This window comes from Canis aureus, chromosome 21 (assembly GCF_053574225.1).
Source record: "Canis aureus isolate CA01 chromosome 21, VMU_Caureus_v.1.0, whole genome shotgun sequence".
Taxonomy (NCBI): Eukaryota; Metazoa; Chordata; class Mammalia; order Carnivora; family Canidae; genus Canis; species Canis aureus.
In genome coordinates, this window is record NC_135631.1 from 10,214,211 (window position 1) to 10,233,610 (window position 19,400).

At 53.1% G+C, this 19,400-nt stretch overlaps 1 protein-coding gene across 3 annotated transcripts in view; it reads left to right on the forward strand.

Annotated features, from left to right (window-relative positions):
* The window catches only part of MOB2 (MOB kinase activator 2), a 78,237-nt gene that overhangs the window by 15,813 nt on the left and 43,024 nt on the right, over positions 1-19,400 (forward strand). The window contains exon 2 of one of the 3 annotated variants that reach the window (XM_077862925.1): positions 7,910-7,991. The exons of 1 other annotated variant lie outside the window; for it this stretch is intronic. In XM_077862925.1, the coding sequence (XP_077719051.1) occupies positions 7,915-7,991 (77 nt within the window). In that variant the 5' untranslated portion in view covers positions 7,910-7,914. Of the gene's footprint in view, positions 1-1,546; positions 1,573-7,909; positions 7,992-19,400 lie in introns of those variants that run through there. One more of the 3 variants, XM_077862924.1, reaches the window with a different exon arrangement.

Here is a 19,400-nt window from a genome sequence, read left to right on the forward strand (position 1 = left end):
CCAGCCAGTGCTAGGGCCCAGATTGCCCCCTCAGGTCTAGGGGAACCCTCAGATAGAGACCTCAGGGGTGTTGCCATGCTTTTTCAGGGTGGAGCAGCTCTGCTGTATGCTTGTGGTCCTGTACCTGGCATCTGGCCAAGCCCCGGAGGCATTGTTGGAGCTGTACACGGGCCAAGGGGCCTGAGGGGTCCCACTTGCCCATGTCCCCTGCTGTCCCGCATCTGCCTCCTGTTGTGTGCAGCATGCTCCCTGCTCCTGTCAGCATAGCAGAGACACATGGGTCAGCGTTGGTGGCAGGCTCAGTGTGGTCAGAGGCTCAGCCTTTGCTGTTCTGTAGACTAGCTGCAGCCGCCAGCAGCGTGCCTGGGTGCCGTCGTGTCAGGTCCTAAGCTACAGCTAGACCCATGTGTGAGGACCGTGGTACCTTGCTGGCCAGGGTGTGACGTTCTGGCATCTGGCTCCCGGTGGCTCCTGTTCCTGTTGTATCTGCAGTTAGGACAGCATTGGAGGAGCAGGCGCAGCTGTATAGGACTTGGTGGCTGGGGTCTCCACAGTGTCCTGGCCTTGTGCTGATCTGGCAAGGTGGGGACATTGGCTGTACTTTCTCGGCCTCTGGCAGTTGGCACCTCCAGTGCTATAGGTGATGAAGGTGGGCTTGGGCTGGCTATCCCCTGGGGAAGCCACGATAGGACCAGGCAGTAGAAGTGGACTGTATGTAGTATAGGGGCCAGGGCCAGGGCCAGGGCCTATGGGGCTGTGGCCTTTGAGTCTGTTCTCATGGTTTATTTGTTTTTAGAACACTGACTCAGATGTAGGATCAAGATGTGGTACCTGCAGATGTCCCCAGTAGTCCTGTTAGTGCTTTATGCCAATTCTGCTGCAGCTGGGGTCACAGGGTGCTCCTGATAACACAGCAGCTGGGAGAACAGTAATTGTGGGGCCACACTGCCCTCCAGAGTCAGGTGTCCCTGTGGGAGCAGTTCTTTGGACCACTACTATTTTCTATATGTCATTTCTTTCCCAGAAATCTGGGTCCTTTGATTTGTAACACAAATAATAAAATGTCCACTAAAATGACATTTGCAGGAGTCTAGGGTGAAGACTGCACTCTTCAGCCTATATGCCTGGACTGAGAGCCTGTGCTGGGGCAGGCCATGTCCTGGCTGCTTCCGTACCCCATGGTGCTGGCTGCAGGCCTGGTCCAGGGGCCAGTCTAGACTGTAGGACCTCGTCAGGGCCATGGCTTTGTTGGGCTCCCTCCAGGCAGGCCCTGGGGCCATGGGCTCTCCCAGATGCAAGCAGGCACCTAGATGTGGGATTGGGGGCCATACATCCTCATCTTTGAATCCAGTATTCCACAAATCACCGGAGAGCCTATCATGTCACACTTGCTTAAAAGACCCTTTGTCCAAATTTCCCATCCCCCTCTAGCCCCACCCGGTTCCCGCCCCAGGGGTACCTGTTGCATTACAGCCTGGTCAGCCCTCTGATGTGCCCTCTCCAGCTGAGACCCTGGCCTAGGAAGTCTCCCATCTGCCTGTCTTCCGAAGAAGACCTACAGATGGCCAGCAGGTACGTGCAAAGATATTCATCATCAGGGAAATACAAATCAAAACCACACTGAGCTGTCACCTCACACCTGACAGTGTTGGTGAGAATGGGTCAAAACTGCACCTTTGGTGGGAATGTCAGTTGGTGCAGCCACTATGGAAACAGTGTAGAGGTTCTTCATGAAATTAAAACCAGAGCTACCATATGATCCAGCAGTTTCTCTTCTTGGTATTTATCTAAACGAAATCATGATCCTGAAGACACATCTGTACTCCCACCATCATTCCAGTGTTATTCCTGATGGTCAAGGTATGGAAGCAACTTGTGTGGGTTGACAGAAACATATCTATACACAATGGAATGCCATTCAGCCTTAAAAAGAAGGAAATCCTGTCATTTGTGACAACATGCATGACCTTGAAGGGCATTGTGCTAAGTGAAATAAGCCAGATGGAGAAAGATAAATACCGCCTGGTATCACTTACTGTGGATTCTCAAAAAAGAAAAAATCAAACTCAGGAACAGAGGGCTAGAGTAGTGCCAGGGGCTGGGTAAAATAGGGGGAGGTTGGAAAAAACGCTTATCCTGGCTTTGGCTCTCCTCTTGTTCTTACTGTCCCGGGTCCCTGGACAGCCCCTGAGCAGGATGTAGAGTGGCCCTGCTGGCATGGGGCCTTAGGAAGAAGGTGTGGGGAAGCTGAGTCCACCGACCTGCCCTGCACTCATGACAGCTCAGCTTCACTGTACCCTTGCCAGCCATACATGCCAGCCAGCGTAAATATTTGAAAATCATGATTTCCACATTTGAACCAATATAGAGAATAGGGAGCCCAATGGCAGTGGGCTCCATACCCTCTTTAAGGCTCCTAGAACATTCACAAACTGAAATCTCAATAGGCTTCAGCCAATAGCGGCCATGCAGAGTGTGTTCTTGGCCAAAGTGGAATCAAACCAGAAATCAACGACAAAGAGAAGCCAACTCCCTATATTTAGACATTAGGAGACACATTTCTAAGTAACCAGGTGAACAAAAAATTATTTGTAATGGAAGGGGAAAATATTTTTAGCTGAAAGATAACAAAAACACTACCTGTTGGGACTTGTGGGCTGCAAGTAGACCAGAGAGCAGTTCAGAGCTTCGGAATCACAGATCAGAAAGGAAGGAGTCACCTGTGGAGCAGTGCAAGCCAGAGGATGTGGAGGGCGGGAAGGGCAGGGGGTGCGGAGAGCATGGGAGTGGCAGCTGGTACAACAGAAACTGGATCTTCAGCAGAGTCATCAAGGCCAGAGTTTGATGCTTTGAACAATAGGGATAGAGTGAACATCTCTGGCAAGACTGCTTGAGAGAGAAGAGAGAAGGTCCAGAGAGTCCTTGTAATAAAGCATGCTGGGTCAAGTGGATATCTATATATTTAAAAGAAAACAAAAAACCCGTGGTACATACTACACACCATACAAAGAATAACTGAGCCGGGGAGAGTGTAGATATAGAAGTTCTAGAGCTTGTGCATGCTCATCGAGCACTTCAGATGTGTGGAAGTGAACAACACCTAGATTCTGAAAAAAACAACAAAAAATGTCTTTATTTCTATTACATGTTGAAATGACAGTACTTTGGGCTAAACAGTTATTAAAATTAGTTTCACCTGTTTCCTTTAATGCTTTAATGTGGCTATTAGAAAATCTGAAATTATATACATGACGGCATTTGTGGCTTGTGATATTTCTATTGGACAGCACTGTTCTAGAAGATAACACAGAAGATACTATTCTTGGAGTTTGGTTTAAGAATGGTTTTCCTAAACAGGGCCAGAAGTGCTGATCATAAAGGGAAAGAGAATTTGGTTTACATTAAGACTAAGAAGTTCATCAAAAGATAGCCCTTGGGGGACACCTAGGTGGCTCAGCCATTGAGCAACTGCCTTTGGCTCAGGGTGTGATCCTGGAGTTCTGGGATCGGGTCCTGCATCGGGCTCCCTGCATGGAGCCTGCTTTTCCCTTTGCCTGAGTTTCTGCCTCTCTCCTTCTGAATAAATAAATAAAATCTTAAAAAAAAAAAAAAAAAAAAGCCCTTGAAGAGTAGTAGAAAGGCCAGTGCCCCAGGTAGATGTGTGGCATGTGCATGTAACACTGATGAAAGGGATGCAGCCAGACCTCGCTGAAGATCAAGAAACAGGCGGGAGACTCCCAGAGTGGGGGATCGCATGTGGCCCCCAGAGTGGGCCACCCCAAGGCTCTGCACCACACACAATAGACCTTGTAGGTCTGGTAATGGTCACATAAGCAGGTGGCACATGAATTGGCTTTTCTTTTAGCCCACTTCCCCTTAATGTGTATGGTGGAGGCCAGGGCGTGTAGGGCCCACCTGGCCAGGCCCTTCCTGCAGTGCTGCTCATCTGCCTTTTGTTTGAATATATTATGATTCTTTAATTTTTAAGGGGGCTGGGGCTGAGAGAGAGGGAGAGAGAACCTCAAACAGGCTCTGCACCCAGGTGGAGCCCAATGTAGGACTTGATCTTACGACTCCGAGATCATGACCTGAGCTGAAATCAAGAATTGGACATTTAATCCACTGTGCCACCCAGGCGCCTCTTATTCTTTTAAATCCTACCTCTTCCTACCTGCCCTGCTTTGGAAGCTATGCACTCATTGTTCCTTTCTCTTAGAGGTTATGTAGGGCACAGACCCTAAACTTGACATATGATGCTAATGAGCTGCTCTGTTCCTCTCTGCATCACCCAGATCTCAGACCCTCCTGCAGTCACCTGCCCTAGGACTCATGATCTTTCGAGGACGTGCTCATTCACTCAGTATGTTGTAACCTCCCAAGTATTGTCTCTGTTCATATACTTGGTATTTATTTAGATTTGTGCATTTCTCTGATATCCAATTTTTGTAGATTTGCTGCTTTCGTTGCTCCCTTCCATAGCCGGTTTCTCCCTCCTGAAGGACGTCCTCTCCATTTTCTTTCTTCAGTGCCCGGCACTGGTGGGGAGCTCCCCATCTGTGTCAGTCCAAAACCATCTCCAGTTTGCCTTCCTTCTTGACAGATGTTTTCACTGCTTGGAGCAGTTTTGCTTGGCTTTCTTACAGCCCGTTTTAGATGTCCATCCACTGGCTTCTGGCTTCTGGTGTTGCTTTGAGAAGCCGGCTGTCAGGTAAACTCTTGCTCCTTTGGAAGTGATCCATTCTCCCACCCCACCTGCTGTTGTTTTGTTTTTATTTACAGCAATTTCAAAGTTAGAGGAGTTGCAAAAATAGTTTCGGTACTTCCTGTATACCTATATATCCCACCCAGATTCCTAGCATCACCCTTAGGTTTGCTCTCTCATTCCCTACCTCTGCTCCGCATCTCTCTCCCCTCCCACCACATATATATTTTTCTTAACCGTTTGATAATGATTTACCCCTTGAACCTCAAATAAGACAGGCTGCACTAGGAGGAGCCTGCTGCCTCTGCCGTACTTAGTATAGCTTAGAAATAGGATCGAAAGTCACTGGATAAGAGCCACAGAGGAGGAAGAAGGCAGAGGTGAGGGCCATGTGGTATCAGGGTAAGAAACAGTATAAGGGCTTGCCAGCCTCTGAGGCCTACAGAGCAGGGGCTGGGCGGGGATGGGAGGCCTGGAAGGCTGGGTCTCTGGGGGTCACCGAGCCGGTGTGCCCTCCAAAAGCCCCACTCACATGGAGGCCATGGAGACCAGACCCCGCCCCAGTGGCAGGGAAAAGAGAATGGATGGGACTTGTAAGAGAAGTTTGGCCTCTTGGCTGACTGGGGTCAGAGGCAGAGTAACAACATACAAAGTAGTAGGTATTCTCAAATAAATATATTTGTTGTGTAGTTGTCACAGCCTCGATTTCCTCTGAGAGATTTTTAAAGCCACTTTTATTAATGAAAGTCACTAGGATCCTTGCTTTTCTTGTCTCTGCTACTCAGTAGTATTGTGTTTCAAGCTGTTGAGAAAGAGCATGGGATCTTTGCTGCTCATCTGCAGCCTGCACTCCCTCTTTGTACTACTCACAGCCCCTCCCCTGGTTGTGAGGTTGGGAGTGTCCAACTCTGGGGAGTGCACAGACTGGAAGGAGTTGGTTGGGACTTTCTAGAGCCTGTCTTTGCTCCAGTGAGCTTCCTTCTGCACTGTGACCTTAGGTGAACCTGGGCTCTGGCATCCCTTCCTGAAACAAATCTGTTCTTTTGTCCTGAGGCCCACACGAAGCTCTGCAGTATTCCCCCCACAGATTCTGGAACTCTTGCCGGGCCCCACCAGCAACCTCACTCCTTCTCCCAGGGCAGCATCCCAGTCAATGCCATGGCCTGTCTTCTGTTTCCCCACCACGGTGGCTGAGGGTACCCAGAACAGAAAGGTCCCAGGCTCCAGCCCTAGTCTCTTGCTCTGGTCCCACAGTGTGCTGGGTTCCCTCAAGCCTCTGTTCCTTTCTGTCGGCTTCACTTGCTTGCCATCCCCTTTGGAGACAGGGCAGTGAATTCTTGGGTGTCAAGTCCCAGGGTCTCTGGGGCAGTCTGGAGCAGGTGCCTGGCGGTGTGTGTCCAGTGGGTGCAAAGAGCCCCGTGCATAGGAGCCATCTCAGTCGCCTCTGCTGCTTTCACCTAGCCTCTCATTAACACCCCATGGGAGACAGGCCTGCCTGACCACATCTGTTTTGGAGGGGCCCCCACAAGGGCACAAGGCTCCTGGGTCTGGGGTTAGTGAGAAGAGTCCTGAGACTGCTTTCTTTGTGCACCATGTGTGGAAGTGAGTCATCCAGTCCCCTGCAGAGGCATCTGAGAGGCTGGGGTTTGGGGCAGTAAAGTGGCCACTTGGTGAAGGGAGCTGTGGTTTGTAGTGGGCACTGTGGCAGCTTAGGACACTGGCCTTGCTGCCTCTGGCTTGCTCACCTACCACAGGTGACTAAGGCAACTGCCCTGAGGTCATGTTGCCAGGGAGAGGGAAACAAGTCCTGCTCCCCGTTGGAGCAAATGGACAGATGGATGGATAAGGCCCTGTCTGGCCATTGACCAGCTTCTCCCACATTCCAGGAGGGTAGTGGGCCCAGCAGAAGGGACGTCCTTCTAGGCCATCCTTGCATGGGGTCAGGTCTCTTCACAAGAGGTGACTGTTTTGGCAGGGACCATGGGCAGGGAGGGAGTGCAATTCACAACACATCTGGCATCATGAGTCTCTCTTTGTGCTGGCCAGAAAACCTCCCTTTGCAGAGCTCAGCCTTCACGTGGTTCCCACGTGCCACTGAGGTTGGAGCTGGGTACAGGCTGTTGTTTACTTGGTGTCTCATTTCTCCTCATTGGGTGAGAGGGAGAGAGCAGGTGGTATAGACTCATTGCTGAAGGTCACATCCCAGTGTCCAGGCAGCCTGGAGCGCAGCACTCTGACCAGAGACCTCCTGTCAGTGGCTTGGTTATCCCAAGATATCTCAAATCAGTGTAGGAATGCAGGATAAATGCTTGATTTTTCCCTCTCAGAATTAAGGAGCTGGTTCCCTAGCATCTGCTCAAAGTGGCCGGGAGGGTTTACAATATACATGTTTCAAGAAGAATTCATGAATTAAAACGGTCTTTCCCTTTTAGTCCATTGCAACCATCCCCCTCACCAGCAGCCACATTGTCCCGTCTCCTACCCCTGTGAGCTCCTGCAGGCTGGTTGTGATTTTTGATGGCTAGGAACCTTGTGGCCTTGGGTAGTGTCACTGCTCTCTGCGGTCAGTGACAACAAGGTCCAGACCTGGAATCTGCCTTATTCTCAAAGGACCCCTGGTTTCTTGTAGTGGGAGATGGCTTTCAGAGACCACATTCCAGGTGCAAGGGTTGGCCCCGTTGCTTTGGGTTGGGCGCTGTTTTTAGGCTTTTTTGGTGAACAGACCATACGTGGAAAGACAAGGTGCTGTGGAGTCCCGCTCACCCTTCCCATTCCGAGTGGCCTGGGGCTTTCACATAATCCAATCCATTTCCTAGCCAGCTCTCACTGTCTAGAAATCAAGGTTCTCAACCTGGGTTAGCAGCAGAATTTCCTGTTTAGTTTATCTGCTGTCTGTAACTGGGACGTGAGGCACATGCTGGCGGGACGAGCCCCGCCCCCAGCGGTGCAGTGCTGACGTCAGGGTGGGCGATCCCGGGCCCGTGAGTGTGCCCCTCCTAATCTGCATCCCGCCAGGCAGCCCGCAGCTCCTGTGCCTTTCTGGAGGGGACATTAGCGACTGGTGCAATGGTCGATTTTCTCTGCTTCGTGGGCGTGGAATCTTTCTAGTTCTGATGTGTCAGCACAGTTGTCTCATGGCTTCTTGTATTTTCCTCATTGTTAAAACAGTTTTGAAATTGGGGTTACTGTTTTTATCTTGAGGGGCAGATGCCATGGTGCCGTGGCTGTTGCTGCCGCCTCTCAGTGGCCAAGTTGGGTTCACCCACCACCCTTTCCTCTGGACCTCTAAGTAAGTAAAACAAGTTTTCTTGTTTGGTTGGGCTTTTTTAGTTTTGGTGATGTGGGGGGAGCACTTAAAATGTTTTTTTTTTTTTTTATTTTTTATTTTTTTAGTTTCATGCTCTAGAGGCTTCCCCGCTCTTATCTTAAGAGACAGAAGCAGGGATCCCTGGGTGCCGCAGCGGTTCGGGATCTGCCTTTGGCCCAGGGTGTGATCCCGGAGACCCGGGATCGAATCCCACATCGGGCTCCCGGTGCATGGAGCCTGCTTCTCCCTCTCTCTGCCTGTGTCTCTGCCTCTCTCTCTCTCTGTAACTATCATAAATTTAAAAAAAAAAAAAAAAAAAAGACAGAAGCAGGGCTGGGTTAGCCTGTCTGTGCCATGTCTTCTCTCCTCTCTCCAGGCTCCAGCATGGACAGGAGCTGTGCTTAGCGTCTGTTAGAGGCTCTGTGCTGTTAGACCTTGCTGCATTGGGGCTTGTCCATGCCCCCAGGGCCTGGGGGCTGCCCACTGCCTCCCAGGTTAGGCTCCTCTCCCAGATTGGCCTGCCTGGCTTCCCAGGGCAACTGCTGTCCACCGGACATTGACCCCCACAGCCTGGTGCTGCCCCTCTGTGCGCCTGTCGTATGGATGGCTGGCCTGGTGACTGTGCCTGGCAGCAGCCTGTGCATGACAGGTCAGTAGTTCTTACCGCATCTCCTCAGCAAGGTCAAGAGGACTACTCTGCCCTCCACTCCAGTCCAGGGGTGTGTGCATGGCCTCATCACCAGCACCCAGGCCCAGGCTGGACTCTGGGAAGGAGAATCCCGGGGCTATTGTACTTAGGAGTGAAGAGTGGACTCTGAGTGGCTGTCTCCTGGATGTGGCAGGGTAGCTGTGGGTCATAACCTCCCTGGCTGGGTATTTATTGCATTATACAATAAAATGTACAGAACAAACCGTTGTGTGTTTGCTCTACGATAGTCCTCGTATGTTTCTGCATAAGTGCTCTGAGGACAGCAGCAGAAAGCAGTGTCCTCCTCTGTCTCGTGGCGGCCTTGCAGGGGGGCCACTTGCCCTTGTGGAGCGCTGGGTGGGTGTCCTCTTGCTGCCCTGCTGTTGGGTTTTGGCTGGCCCCTCATGTCTCAGCTCCTCCGCCTTTCTCTGCATGAACAATGGTCTAGCTTCCCTCCCTCTTGCTCTCTCGGGGCAGCCGTTGGCAGCAAAGCTTCCTCACCTGATGGGGGGCTCTGGGTCAGCAACATCACAATTTCTGATTGTCTGTGTTGGGGAGAGACCCCAGCAGGATCGCCTGGGTTGGGGGCCAGATTGGGCTGGGTTGGGGGCCATGGGAGAAAGGTGCGGGGGCCTTGGGTAGCATCCCTTCCCTAAGCTTGTGGTGCTGGAGCTGTGAGATTCCCCACTGATTCAGTTTCTCTCTTAAGTGCCACCACCCGTTGGATCCGGAGAGTTCCAGGGATGGGGAATGCAATCACAGCATGATGCTTGAGGGCCACCATAGGAGCAGGAAGGAAACCCACAGCATCTCGACTGCAGACTGACTGGGAGACTGGGGGTGTTGGGGTATCCATTCCGTAAGACATGTTTTGGAAGAACAACTATCAAGTGAAGTTTTGAGTAACTGTCTGGAGCAGAATTGAAAAAGCAGCTCTAAAGAAAGCAAACCTCATTGAAAGTTTATGACTAACTTGTAAAAAACACCGATTCAGTAACACACTTGACTGCATTGTATTTGGAGAGCATTTTCCAATGGTTCTGTTTGTAAACATGGTTTTGTTTTTGTCGATCCTACATTGGCTTCTCAGGACTGTTGCAGAGCTGTGTGTGCTTGCAGCTCCTTCCACCGGGACTAGCCTCTTGAGCAGGAGGGTGTTTCAGGTGTTCCTAAAATACGAAATGTGTGAATTTGTGCCCTATTGGCAGGTAGGACCTTCCAGTAGATGGATCTCAACACGCTGGCTTGGCAAGGCCCTGGGTCCCACTCAGATTTCCCGGAAGATAGCCAGGCACAGCTACAGTGTGTTCCAGAACAGACTTTTGAAACTTTGTGATCGTGAAGTTTATTTTGTAATGTGACTTAGAATGCACTGTGTGTGTGTACCAATGGGGAGTGTATGTATGTGTGTAACTGAAACAGACTAGTCTGCTGCACATGCCAGTGATCATTTCTGTTTTGTGCTAGTTTTTTTTTTTTTTTTAGGATCTGACCCACCAAGCCAGTTTTACAACCCATATTAGTGGGTTCAGCTTGTAGTTTGAGAAAGTTTCAGAGTACCTTCTATTTTGGAATAAAAAGAAAGTGATATTAAAATCACACATGCAAGGAGATCCATTTAAAATGAGACAATCCGGGATCCCTGGGTGGCGCAGCGGTTTGGCGCCTGCCTTTGGCCCAGGGCGCGATCCCGGAGACCCGGGATCGAATCCCACGTCAGGCTCCCGGTGCATGGAGCCTGCTTCTCCCTCTGCCTATGTCCCTGCCTCTCTCTCCTCTATGTGACTATCATAAAAAAAAAAAAAATAAAAAAAAAATAAAATGAGACAATCCAGGCTTACTAACGCAGAATTGTTTCCTAACAAAAAAGGACATTTTACTTTAAAGGAGGAGACCAGTGGGGATGATCCTATGAGTGGAGGGTGCTGAGCAGTCGCTGGAGTTCCTGCACAGACCCTTGTGTCACAGCATGGACAGTGTGCACCATCTGTGTGTGAGAGTGTGAGCGTGTATGCGCATGTGTGTAGGCTGTGCACCTGCCATGCATGGGGGCACCCCCTCTTGGGAGGGGTGCCAAGTTAGTGATCATGCTATGCAGCTGATTAGGGTGGGTCAAGCCTCCCCACTGCCACTGAGTGGGGTGTCCTAAAGCCGGTGTTATAGGGAAGGGAATGCACAAGGCACAGCCTCACCCCTGGTTTGGGGTCCTTTGCTCTTGAGGTGCCAGGACCTGAGCTTTTCACTGTAGTCCCCCGAGTGCTGCTGGACTGCAAAGGGCAGGCTGTGGGTTCCCATACCCACAGCTCACCCTGGAGCCTGGGAAGGCCCAGCACCTTCTGCCTGTCATTTCCTCTGCTTCCAGGGACTGAGCGATGAGGGTGTGGTCCTGATCAGAATTAAGAGTCCTTTGAGAAGATGAGGCCCTCACATTGTTTATGCAGGTGTGATTTCGTCATGAACATCAGGTGTCAGTGAATGAGCAAAGGATTTTCCCAAGCAGAACAGCCTTGCCTGGCATCCATCCTTGGGCCATGCCTTTCCCCTGAGCATGTGCGCTGCCTGCCTGGAAGCAGAGGAGCCCCAGGATCTGGCCCTCAGGGCAGAGAAGTCCCTGCAGGCAGCAGCAGGTGGCCGCAGCAACAGAGCCACATCTTTTTCTGCAGTGGTGGCAGCTCTTGCTGTGGGTGGGCTGAGGATGCAGAGGCATCACTAGGAGGGCATCTGGGGAGCAGGGCAGTCCCAGGCCTCTGCTCGGGTGCAGTGTGAAGGGAGATGAGAGCAGCAGGAAGGCTTAGGTGGAATTGCTCCCATTTCTGCTTTGGTGGGAGATCTTCCCAGGGAGCAGTCGCTTTATTCTCAAAGCTGTGAGAGAACAGAGGAGCTTCTGCTGGGCACTCAGGAGTGAGTCCCTGAGGGGTATCTCAAGAAGTGTCATTTTGGGCTCTTGAGAGGACTCTGGAGGACTTTCACAGGCCTCTTCCTTTTGCACAACTGTGAGCCTCGGCCTCTTAGCTGGCTCTGCCCGTGTCCTGGCTGGACTAGGCTCGCTGCCTCTCTGTGTCTACAGGGGAGCTCCCTGTTTCACTGCAGGCCTTCTTTCAGCAAATACCGTTCATTGGCCTGCTCCACCACAACCATGATGCATCTCCTCCCAGCCCCGTGAGGTCTGCTCCCCCACGAAGGTGCACCCCAAGTCCTCTGGGTCCCGGCCACGCACATGAGCCTTGTGCATGCTGGCGTCTTGCTCCCGGGCCACATCCACAGCACCTTGGCTGGCAGCCTGCTGCTTCGCTGCCTCAACACTAGAGGGACTTCTGTGGCAGAACATTGGTTGTGTCATGGCCTCCAGGGTCCCCTGGGGTTCCACTGCACTGGACTCCAGTGGCAGCTGGTGATTCTGAACCCATCAGGCCCTCACCCCCTGCTCCACTCTGCCCCCACGGGCCTGGCCGCAGCCTACTGACTTCCTGCCTGTCTGCATGGCCAGCTCCCATGCACTTGGGTCTTGGCACCTACTGTTTCCTCCATACCTTTCTTCGGCTTGTCCCTTTACATCACTCAGCTGTCAGTGGTGATGTCCCCTGAGCAGGGACGTTGTCCCTGACCTCTTGCTTCAAGTAAACTCTCCCTCCCTGCCCCAGTTGTCGTTGCCCCTTTCTGCACTGTTGTCTTCTCCATAGCACTTACTAACCAGAGAGTACTAGAGTTTTCCATGTTGTCTCCATCCTTAGAAACATCAGTGTCCAGGGAACAGGCAAGGACATGGGCCACCTGGTGCAGTGGAAGGTAACACGTAGCTGACTTGGCTGTGTTTGTGATACCAGAGCAGGCCAGGCACTGTGTCCAGTGCTTATTACAGTGCAGGTGGAGTGGACGGCAGCTGGCCTGCTGGTCTCCTGCAGCCTTGCCCAGGCCTCATGCTGCTGTGCATCAGCTTGTGGGTGGCTGGGCCAGCAAAGTTCTCTCTCCACTGCCAGGGCCACTGGTCTATGTGCCAGGGCCAGGCCTCTGTGGCGAGTCTTGCTGGCTGAGCTGTCCTGGGCACTCCTGCAGCAGGGGGCAGGTGGGTGTTGCTCTCGTGCACTGTGAGCCAACAGGGAGGGGGGTCTTGTCAGGGCCCTTGGGGCCAGGGCTCCATCCCCACTGTGGCTGGGTATGGTGACAACATCCACCTTGAGGCAGAGCTGCAAGCCACAGAGAAGCTGTGTGGACCGTGTTGTAGACAGGGCCTCCCCATGATGTGGAACCCCACAGCGGGGCCCATTGAGGCACGGGCTGCTGGAGGGTCCTTTGGGCTGGGGGTGATCCCGAGGAAGTATGCTTAAAGCAGTGAAGTTTAGGCACTGCAGGGAGGCGAGTTCTGGAGGATCCAGGAGGCATGGGGTGTGGAGAGCAAGGAGGGCATGAGTGGGTGCCTCTTGTGAGGCCAGAGGGACAGGTTTCAAGGTGGCTTCTCAGAGGTGAGGCATGTTTTAAGCACATCAGGAAGCCTTCAGAGGGGCTTAGTGTGGCCCTGTTGTGTTTTCCTATGACCCCTCTGGGTATAGCATGAAGAGGATTGTGTTGCCAGGATCTCATGAAGAAGGCCAGTTAGGACACCTCTCAGAGTCCCAGCAGATGGCAGGACCTGCTTAGGGTGACTGAGGTGGGGATGGAGAGGACAGTGTGGTGGGCACATTTGTTCCTATCTTCCTCAGTGCATGCCTTTAGGGGTTCTCACAGTGACCCCATTTCATGGACGATGAAGCAGGCACAAATGGGGCAAGAAGCTGCCTGAGTTACTGGGAAGTCTGGGTGCTGGAGTTCAGCCTGGCACAGCCGTGCCAGAGCCTGCGCCAAGCTCTGCTTGTGTTTGAGAGCAAATTGAGGGAATTGCCATGGGATTCAGGTGAGGGGAGAGATGGTGGCGGCGCATCGCATGGCCAGGAGTGGGCAGGGGGCGGCTTTGTTCCTGAGGCACAGGCGTGCCTGTCCTGGCTGTCCTTTGGGGCATGGTGAATTTGAGGTGCTGTGGTATGTCCGTGTGGTGGAGCAGAGGTACGAGGTTGGCTGAGTGTGCAGCCGGGCCTGGGCAGACCTGGGCATGGAGGGGGCGGAGAATGGACGGGGAGGGGCAGGTGCAAGGCTGGGCTCCGGTTGAGAGGAGCTGCGGGAAGCAGGAAGGAGCTACGGGGAGCATTGGTCCACGGGGGTTGCACGGGCAGCTATGACAGGTGTCCTTCACTCCCTGGACTACAGCGAAGGGTATGGTGCTCAGGGGAACCTTAGCAAGAGCTGTTTTGGGTGTGTTGGGGGATGGGGACGGGCGCATATGAAACTCCAGAAAGGTCTGGAGGTGGAGCCAGGGTGTGAAGACATGATTTTCAAAAGCTTGGCATGAAGGGCAGAAGTGGGCTAGTTGGGTGGGCTTCCCTGCCAGGCTCTCCTCCCTGGCTCCTTGGTCTTCCTTGCATTCTTGACATCTTTCCTTGTGGCGTGGAGGACTGCGCTGGAAGTAAGCCACCAGCGGTGTTTGCATCGTGCCTGTCTCATGGGGCCATCGGGTGCTCTGGTGCTCGCTTGTCTCATGTAGTGCTTTCCTTCGTTGTAGAGACTGAGAGTCAAGTCTCATATGTGCCCCCTGCAGCAGCAGAGGGGGACTCGACAGCATCCCACCCCTCCCGTGCCCACTTCCTTCTCAGGCACACGAACCCCTAGATCTGGATGCACAGAGTGCACTCTCCTGGTTTTGTTTGTTTGAAAGAAAAATGGGGCGACTGGACTCTGGACCTGGCTTGTGGTGCCACAAGCCCGCACCCCTCCCACCCCCAGCCACCCCACAGGTCACCATTGTCCCCACTGTGGGTGATGGTCAGGTGGTAGTTGTGAGCAGTGTCCTAGGGACCAGCTCAGTTCATTGTCTTTGCTGCTTTTTTTTTTTTTTTTTTTTTAACCAGAGGAGTCACTGCTGTCCTCTCCCTTGGTGACACATCCTGTCACATGCACTCTGTTCACTCCTGCCTACTCAGTGGCCAGAGGCCTGCTCTGGTTGGGGGTGCCAGTCTGCTGGCACATGATTCCAGTGTTGCCTGTTTCTTTGTTAGTGGGGCTGAGCCTATTTTTATGTTTTCTTTTTTTTTGTAATTTAAAGATTTTATGTATTTATTCATGAAAGACACAGAGAGAGGCAGAGACACAAACAGAGGGAGAAGCAGGCTCCCTGCGGGGAGCCCAGTGCTGGACTTGATCTCAGGACCCCGGGATCATGCTCTGAGCTGAAGGCAGACGTTCAACCATTGAGCCACCCAGGCGCCCCTATGTTTATGTCTTTGATACCTTTATAAGTTTTCTTCTGCATTGCTCACTGTGGTCTCCAAAGTGCTGTGTTGGGAGGTGTGGTCTCTGCCAAGAAGAGATTTTTCTTATTCATTTCTTTAGCCATGGTCACTGTGTGGAGGTACTCCCCTCTGGGTGACTGGAGGGAGTGTCACAGCCATGGTGAGACCCTGTGAGACCGTGGAAGCAGCCCATGCTTGGCGCCCTCTGTTTGCACAGCTCTGGCCACTGTACCGAAGGGAGACTTGTTCCCTGCTCATAGCCATGCTTGCCAGAGGCGGCTCCCTTGTCCCCTCCCATCGTGTTAATTAGAAAGAGCACCCCTCCCATGGTGTGTTCAGAGGCCCTGGCACCCTCCTCTCTGGCAGCCAGCCTTCTCGTGCCCGATCAGGTGCCCACATGAGTGCTGTGTCTGCTCACTTGGGACATGCTGGACTTGGGAGGCCGACATTCCCACTTTACAGACTGGAAAAGGAGACCCAGAAAGGTCGAGTAACTGCTGAGCTCCTGAGGCTGGGGGTTGTGCTGCTGGGGGTTGATGTGCCCACTCTCTGCTTTGGAGCCCACTGAGCCCACTCGCCCAGGTCTCTGGGGTGCACTTACATGCCCCTCAAGAAGCAAGCTGATTCCACCTCAGCTACTGCCTTCTAAATCTCTTGACACAGGCTTGAACTGCACACCTGCCACGTTTTGAGCTGTGCAGTGGACAGGATGGGTCCAGACCGTGCAGCCTGCAGTGGGATTTAGTGGGGACTTACTGGGACTTGGAGCAGGACCAGGGTTTGGAGGAGCTGCTGTGAGCTGGAGCCCATGTCCACCAGAGGGCGCAGGTGAGCACGCAGGTGGGCTTCTGGGGTGAGCAGGATCCCAGAGCTGGGGAGAGCCGCTGTGTACCTGTGTTAGTGCTCTTGCTCTGCTGGCCCACGTGCCGCTCTGGTCTGGGCTGCCAGAGGGGCCTGCTGGGTGCCCGCTGGCGCAGTGTCCCTTCCGGTGAGCCTGGAACTGACCAAACGCGTGGTGGAGAGTGCGTGGCGGAATGGCCAGCTTGCCTCCGGAGTGCACACCTGTCCTGAGGACGGGAGGCCTCGGCGTGCTGCCACCAGCAAGGCACCCTGAGAGGCTGGCTTGGCTTACGTGCTCCAACTGCTCCTCCCCCGCAGCCACGGGAATGCCATGTACTCTCAAGTCTGCCACTGCTGGGTGGCATCAGTGTTTCAGGACTGCATGCTAGGTGCATAAGATCTTTTATTGTCATCACTGGTTCACTTGTGGCCTTGTTTGTATTGGCCTCCCCGCCCTTCCCCCCTCCCCCCCCCCCCCGATTTTGTTTAGGAGATTCTAGGCAGCCTATGGCTGCACCCTGCCTCAGAGCACCTGGCAGGGTGGTGGTCCTCAGGGGAGCATATCCCTTCTGTGCCTGTGTTGGGTTCCCTGCTGGGCTCTGAGCTCTGGTGAGCAGGTGTGTGTGTGCATCCCTGGCCTGGCTGCATGCACATGACTAGCCGTGTCTGGCTCATAATAGGTGCCAGTGTTTGAGTATCTTTCTCAGGGGGCACCAAGAGGAGAGGTCTGCATTTTGCCACTGGGTTGACCTTGAGTTAAGTTCCTCATGAAGGTAGTAACCCTATTGAGCTTACTGTACACTTGAGCCCACTGTCCCATGAGGGCCTGGGGCCAGTGGCCAGGTGACTGCCAGATCAGGAACTCGGCCTGTGGCTGCATCAGGGAGGTGGGGTAGGGACCTCTCTGAGCCACACAAGCCTTCCCCAGGTGCTTTCGAAACTCCATGTAGGTATAGGGTATGGGTAGTGGCAGTTGAAGCTAGTCAGAGAGACCCCATTTTCTGAACAGCCATGTGTGAGCCATACCCTTGCTGTGCAGATGGGAGACTGAGTTAGCAGCCTCAGCCAGGCTCAGGGTTGAGAGTCCCCACTGGTTTGACAGATTAGTGCTTTGCCCTTGGCCTCTGAACACACTGCTATGGGGACAGTGGTATCTCTGGAAGCCTTGGGCCAAAGCTAGAGTATACAACTCATGGCCTTGGACAGGGAACAACACATTGACCATCAAGGTTGAGTCAAGGCTTTCTGATTATTTGGGGATAGGGGCAAAGGGAAGAGTTATCCTGAGGTGCAGGCTGGGAAGTAGGGCTAGGGTTGGGCTACCTGGGAGAGGCTATCAGGGCGCATTCCCTCTGAGGCTGGTCAGCCCTACTGCTGAGTATAGTTGCGTCCAGGTACAGTAAAGACCGCCTCTATGAATCCACCTGAGCTGGGTGGAAAATCCTGCCAACACATGAGTAGAACTGACAGTGCTAGAGACCCTGGGCACAGGACAAGGAAACGGTGTGAGGCCAGTAGCAGCCAGGCTGCTCCTTAGCATGGCTCAGACACCTCACTAGCCCCTCTCGTACACATGGAGAAGTGGCCATGGTCTCACTTGGTAGGTGCCCGTGAGGGTCTTTAGGAAGGGGAGCCGGAGGCCACCTGCCAGCATCCCGGGTTCTGGGTTGCACTTGGCCCTAGTGCCTAAATAGAATGCATTGGACTTCTGCATGGACCTGCTCCCTCCCCAGCTCCACTGAAGTGAGAGGCAAGGGAAGTGTGGAAGGGCAGAAGCCCTCAGGAACAAAGATGGGGGAATGGGATGACTGATTCTGGTTTTGGAAACTGGGACGGCTGCCTTTAGAATGGGTGCAGACTCAGCGAGCTGCCAGTCATCCTGATGAAGCTCAGAATGGCTCCTGATCGGTGGAGTCTAGGAGCCTCCCAAGGGGTCTTTCAGAAGCAGCTGGACATCCTTGTCCCTCCTAAGGGCCTGAGTCACAGGACTGTGCACTGGGGCCACCATCAGGCAAGGAGAGCCTTGAGAATATCCTGCAGCCATGGTGTTGAGATCCCCCACCCCATTCTCCTGTCTGTCTCCAGGACCCCACCCTCCAGGTAGAAGAATGGGAATCTGAGCAGCCCCAAAGAGAAGGCCTGCAGACACTAACATGGGGGCGTCCCCATGCTCCCTCCAGGGAGTCTGATGGCCCCCAGCAAAGCACATGGGACCATCAATGCGCTCTTTGGTGGACAAAGAGAGTGGACAGCCAGGGGTCCACTTGAGGCACCTTGAGGGATGCCTGAACAAGAGAGGGATCAGACCCAGAAGGAAGAGACTTCTTCCTGTCAGACTTCACACTCTGAGCAGAACACCACTCAGCTCCTCAGAGGCTAAAGACTGTGTGCCCCCAAAAGAGTAGATGCACAGAAAAGGAACAACTCAAGAATTAAAAAGAATGCTTGGAAATTAGGAATGCAAGAGCAAATTAAAAGGCCAAGGGATAAGAGGTACAGTTGGGTGCGTTGCCTGCAAGTAGAACAGAAAGTCAGGGATGGACCCCAGGAGAATAAGCATGAGGATGTCTGCACCCAAGCAGAGGAGCTGCGGCAAGAGCAGGAAGCAGGCTTTATCAACGCAGTTTGGCATATTTCCAGAGCTGCGGGCCGTGAGTTCACATACGGTAGGCTCGTCCAGTGCCCTGCACAGGGAGGTCCCCTGTTCCCACAACATTTTGGAACTTCCAGAGAGAGGAACAAGACAAAACAAAACACCAGGAATCCAAACACAAATTCCAACCCAGAAATAAAATAGTCTTCAAGATACTGTCGGAAAAGGATTTCCAACGTGGGTTTCACATCAGACAACCATCTGTCACACTCAAGGTTTAGGATAAAAGTCTTTTCTCACTCCCAGGTTCTGAAAAAAAAAAAAAAAAGGATTAATTCCATCTACCCCCTTTTTGGAAGTTTCTGAGAAGACCTGGTGCTGAGGGGGAGCAGGTGTGGTCAGAGTCGGGCGCCTCCCAGGGCTGAAGAGCAGGGCTGACGCTTTCCTGCCAGGGTGGCCACAGGAGATCATGGGGTAGGTTGTGAGGGCACTTCAGGTTCCTGTGGGGTTGGATCCTGGCCTCCTGTTCCTAATCTTCCCAATTAATAATTCCTGGCTGCAGGCTTTCTGAAAGCCCCCTTACCTGCATCTGGGTGAGTGGCATTGGCTATTGCTCCTTCCGTCCTGTCCCTTCTTCCTCACTGTGCATACTGCTGGCTTCTGAAGACATGTTTTTGGGAAGAGATAGGAACAGCAGAGGAGGTACACCGACAACCCCGGAGGTCACCGTGAGCTGCTTGTAATGGAAGTCCCCTCAACCCTGGTGGCCGCCCTGTCTTCTCGGCCAGGGATCCCACCAGTGGGTCAGGTCGGCCTGGCACAGCTGAGTGTGTGTAGTCAGTGGTCAGGGGACAGCACCCATACCTGACCCTTCTCAGGGTCATGGGGGCTAGGCTCCTGCTGGCATGTCTCTCCTTTTAGATACTACCCTCCTTGCCATGCTGCTGTCATGT